General features: G+C 40.1%; 1 protein-coding gene across 1 annotated transcript in view; it reads left to right on the forward strand.

Annotated features, from left to right (window-relative positions):
* The window catches only part of PPEF1 (protein phosphatase with EF-hand domain 1), a 157,839-nt gene that overhangs the window by 81,165 nt on the left and 71,438 nt on the right, over positions 1-5,236 (forward strand). Inside the window, exons 9-10 of the mRNA XM_037742816.1 lie at positions 833-947; positions 4,817-4,863. Coding sequence (XP_037598744.1) covers positions 833-947; positions 4,817-4,863 — 162 coding nt within the window. The remainder of the gene's footprint in view (positions 1-832; positions 948-4,816; positions 4,864-5,236) is intronic.

The raw sequence follows: 5,236 nt of genomic DNA on the forward strand, positions 1-5,236 counted from the left end.
TGCTGTGTTGGCCAGGCTGGTCTTGAACTCCTGGCCTCAAGTGATCCACCCACCTCAGCCTCCCAAAGTGCTGGGATTATAGGTATGAGCCACTGCACCCAGCCATTGGAATATTTTATAATTTAAAAAAGGGAGAATGACACACTGGATTTAAAAACAGTCCCGGGGATAAAACAGAGCAAATCTAACAAAACAATAATCTCATAAACACTGTGACTGGAGGAGAGCAATGGGATGAATAGTCATAAATAGGAGACAATCCAAGTGTGTTATCTGCATTTGGAATATGGTTTATACTTAGACTTTTATATAAATGTACTTGCCATTCTGAAAATTCTCGAGGCTGTACACCAAATATTGGGGCCACACCTGGGAGGCCTGACTCAGGAGCTTCTTAGAAGCTGGTGTGGCTGCCTCATGCATCTCCCAGCCTAGCAACACCTAGTTTCCATCCCAGGTGGCAGGATGTCCCAACAAATGCAAACTGTTGCTATTTTTCTGTCTCTTTCTCATTCTTCCTCTCCTTTTTCTTTTTCTCTTTTATTATTATGATCAGCTTTTTGTCGGCACGTTTCCTTAGGGCAAGGGCGTGCCTTCCTTCACTTCTCTTGGGCTCTAAGGACCTGGGATGATCATTCATTTATTCAGTTGCACACATCCACTGAGGGCTTATTATGTGGCAGACACTGTTAGAGTGATCTAATAATTGAGAGATTATCCTGAAATGCAGTGACCTGACACGTGCGCGTGTGCTCTACCTTTACAGTTTTCTATACAGTCATGTTTTTCTTCCTTGTTCATTACATCTATTTCCTCTGCTTCTCCCTCACAGATACTTCATGCCCGTTATGTCTTAGAGGTGCTATTTGAAACCAAGAAACTCCTGAAGCAAATGCCAAATTTCACTCAAATACAAACTTCTCCCTCCAAAGAGGTAACAGTCTGCGGTGAGTTTCAGAGCAGAGTTGTCAAATTAATATTTAGGAGCCTCTTGGTCCTACATCGTTTGCCTAGCTTGAAAACTGTGTAAATTGAACTGTGTTAAGGGAAAAATGTTAATATAGAATTATCTATCATGATAACACTGTTCCCCATCTTGTCTTTGTTTTGCATACCAGCTGGCAGGAATTAATTATGTGAGAAATTAAAGAGCTCATAGCTTTTTATAAAGGCAGACAGCATTTTAATATGGAAAAACCACCCATGGGTGGAATAAGCATTCTTTGCCCTCTGTCTAGCTCTCATTATCTTTGTTCCACGTTGCTTTTTCTAGGTGGGCCTCTGCATACCACTTATGCTGGGAAGAGAAAAGCCCGTGGTGGGGTGGAGATTAAATTCTTCTCTGCCCTTGGCTGCTGTTTTAGATTTTTCCAACTGGTCTCTGCAGCTTTTAGAAGAGTAGGAATGTCCCAGAAATCTGTTTCTTGTTCTTTTAAATAACAAGATTGGAGATTCTGCTATCATATAGGCCAGCCTGGCAGGATATTGCTTCAAGAAACAGTACACATTGAAATTCATCACAGTTGGTGCTCAGCATGCTTGCAACTGTTTGAGAGTGGGGTGCATGGAAGGAACGGCAATTCCCTTAACTTCTAATTAAGCCTTTAGGTTACAAAACAGTGATTGTTATTTTCCAAATCAATTTTTAGCCTGCATTTCTCTTATTCTGGCAGGTAGAAGTGAATTTGACAATCTAATTAAACTACTTCAATTTCTAGCATCTGATAGTGGTGGCAGGGAGTTGAGGTAGCAGTACCTACCTCGTGGCATGCCCTGACTCAGGGTTTTGAAGAGTCTCTAATGGCTCAATTCCAACCTCATCAGGCCATCATGTCTCTGACTAGCAGATGATGCATCTCAGCAGTAGGGGGCTTTTCTTCAAGGCCTCACTTGGCCTTACTTTTCATGGAAAATAGAGACCTTTGGGTTATGAGGCTCAGAAGGCCATGCCAACCTATGAAGCCTATGAGGCCAGGGCTAGGTTTGCTCTCAGGATATATAGAATAGCCCAAACTGAGATGGGTTCTCCTCCCCTGTGTTTCACTAGGAGCCCCTTCTTCCTTGCCTAAAAGGATCTGGAAGAAGACACACGTTAATTACAGGGCAGGGCAGTCCTAGAATCCCACAGTGTGAGAACTGAAGGTTCTCTAGTCTATTTCTTGCTCTTATGAGTGAAATTGAACCCCAGAGAGAAAAGTGGCAGGATCAGAATTAAAATCAGGTCTTCCATATCCCAGGTTAGAGGCAGGCCACTTCTGCTATCCGGACTCGCATTATGTACCTGATGGTTTATTTTCCATCATGAGGCAAAGATGAGGGAATGACTTAATTGGACAGCTCCATTAATTAAAGATTTCTATATCTTGGCATTTATTTCTAGTCTTTTTCACGTAGTACCATTGGTAGAGGGAAAAGACAAGGGCAGTGGGTTTTCTTAGCATGGGAATATTATTATTTTCCATTTTTAATAGCTCATTGAACTTCGAAACTTTTGCGATTATTTACAATTAAATTTAATATTGGGACCATAGCTTCAAAACCATCTTCTGTTTAAGACCGTGTTAGGAAAGGGGGAGAGATTGTGATGAAAATTTACTATTATTTTAATTGTGAGATGCATTTTTTATATGTACATCTAAATATGCCCCATAGTTTTCGGCATGCATGAAATATAAGAGGCTTTTTAGTCTACAGTTATATTATAAATGATAACCAATTCCGCACTCATGATTTTGTTGGCAGTGGAAATATCTTTCTGTCCTTCTTTCCATGATACAAGTTTTTCTTTCGCTGTCCAACTAGAAGTTAAAAATATTTTATAGCCTCCACTTTTAGTATGCCGAAACAAGTTCATTTTTTAGCATGTCAGCTATAATAGTCCTGTATACCCAAGTCTTTGAGAGACAAGTCACCCTGAAGAAAATTAGGAAAATTAAATAAGTAAAAAGATATATTAAACTAAGAGTCCTCCCATCTTTATGTCTTTAGATTTAGAGTGAGACCATATGAAAGCAATGAGATTTAAGCATGCAGTGACATTAATATGCTAATAATATTGTAGTAATATTTTATAAATAAGTGCTGGTGATATGTAATTTCTATTTTATTATTCTCAGTATATTTGGAGTCTTCTGTTGCATATATTTGGTTAATCTTCGTTGTGGGATTTTAAGCAAACTGAGGGAAAAGTATTCCTAAATTAAATTCTATACTAATTAAGTTGGATACAAAGAATAAAAATTTATGAGCAGAACTTATGAAAGATATTTTACTTAGAAATAGTTTTTTTGTTTTTTTTTGAGACAGAGCCCAGGCTGGAGTGCAGTGGTACAATCTCAGCTCACTACAACCTCTGCCTCAAAGTGGTTCTCGTGCCTTAGCCTCCCGAGTAGCTGGGAGTACAGGCATGTGCCACCATGCCCAGCTAATTTTTGTATTTTAAGTAGAGACAGGGTCTCACCATGTTGACCAGGCTGGCCTCGAACTCCTGGCCTCAAGTGGTCCTCATGCTTCAGCCTCCCAAAGTACTGAGATTACAGGCATGAGCCACCATACCTGGCCTTATTTTTAAATTAATGGCTTCAGATACTCATATGATTTCCCCTAGATGGCTTTCATTTTTTTGCTGTGTCTCATCAAAAAATGTCAACTATCTACTCACAATTTTTAAACTTCAGATGCTACTGCTGGAGTATATTGAAAATATGGCTTTAAAAAGCTATGTACTTAGCCAAGAAACGTATTTATTGAGTGCCTCTTATCATTGGGTACTATGGTAGGCACTTGGGGATTCAACACTGACTGAAATAGATACTGTTGCTGCTCTCCTAGGGATTACAGTGTGGGCGTATAGAGTAATTTCTAAGAGGCTGAGGGGTTGTTTTTTTTTGTTTTTTTTTTGAGACAGGGTCTCACTTTGTCACCCAGGCTGGAGTGTGGTGGCATGATCACAGCTCATGCGGCCTCGACTTCCCAGGGTCAGGTAATCCTCCCACCTCAGTCAGCCTCCTGAGTAGCTAGGATCACAGGTGCCTGCCTCCATACCTGGCTAATTTTTATTTACTTATTTATTTTGAGACAGAGTCTTATTCTGTTGCCCAGGCTGGAGTGCAGTGGCACGATCTCAGCTCACTGCAACCTCCACCTCCTGGGTTCAAGCGATTCTCGTGCCTCAGCCTCCCGAGTAGCTGGGATTACAGCTGTGTGCCACCATGCACAGCTAATTTCTGTATTTTAATAGAGACAGGGTTTCGTCATGTTGACCAGGCTGGTCTTGAACTCCTAGACTCAAGCGATTCATCCACCTCGGCCTCCCAAAGTGCTGGATTAACAGGTGTGAGCCATCATGCCGGGCCAAGCTTGAGGTTTGAAGTGAGTTAAAGTTGGGTTTGAATTCCAACTCTGATACTTGGTGGCTGAGTAACTTTGCTTAACTTACTTAACTACTCTGAGCCTCATTTGTAAGATGAGAATGATGAAGATAAAACCCATCTCACAGAGTGGTTATTAGGATTGAACAAGGTAAAGGTCATGTAAAACCCTTAGCACAGTGCTTGGCCCTGTGCAAATTACTGCATATAGAAAACTGACTGCATATAGGAAACTGATCATGATAGCATGCCCCTACTATAGGAGAGGAAGAAAAGAGTGCTATGGAGACAAATTGCCTGTCAAATTAACATTGTCATAGGGTAAAAACCCAATGCCCTGAGAACACTTGGAGTGGATCAGCAGTATTTCACTTTTGTAAGTCTGTAACAAAATGGGCATTGCATCTTGCTTTCTACCTAGTACTGATTTTTCATTTGCACTGCAGGTGATTTGCATGGGAAACTGGATGATCTTTTTTTGATCTTCTACAAGGTAAATGATGATTTTGCTAAATATTAGCATTTTTCTTGGGGGAGGGCAGTCTTAGAGCAGATAGCAAGATTAGTTTTACTAGAGATATGTACAAATGCAGATGTGATGTAACTGTTTTTAACCAGGAAGCTCAAAGATTTGTAGAGCCATATCTTTTTTTTAACATACATCTCATAAATTTCAAAAAAATTTTTAATTTGGGTCTTCATTCTACATTATCGTTGTCTATATATCCATTAGGATTAGTACCTGATTGTATTTATTGTCTTTATTACATCATACAGGATGGGGAGGGAAGTAGTCTGTTTTATTTTATTCAGGAATGAGCATGTCACATACCAGTCTTCTCTTCCAATGCACACTAATTATGCAT

This window comes from Cebus imitator, unplaced genomic scaffold, assembly GCF_001604975.1.
Source record: "Cebus imitator isolate Cc_AM_T3 unplaced genomic scaffold, Cebus_imitator-1.0 Scaffold128, whole genome shotgun sequence".
NCBI lineage: Eukaryota > Metazoa > Chordata > Mammalia > Primates > Cebidae > Cebus > Cebus imitator.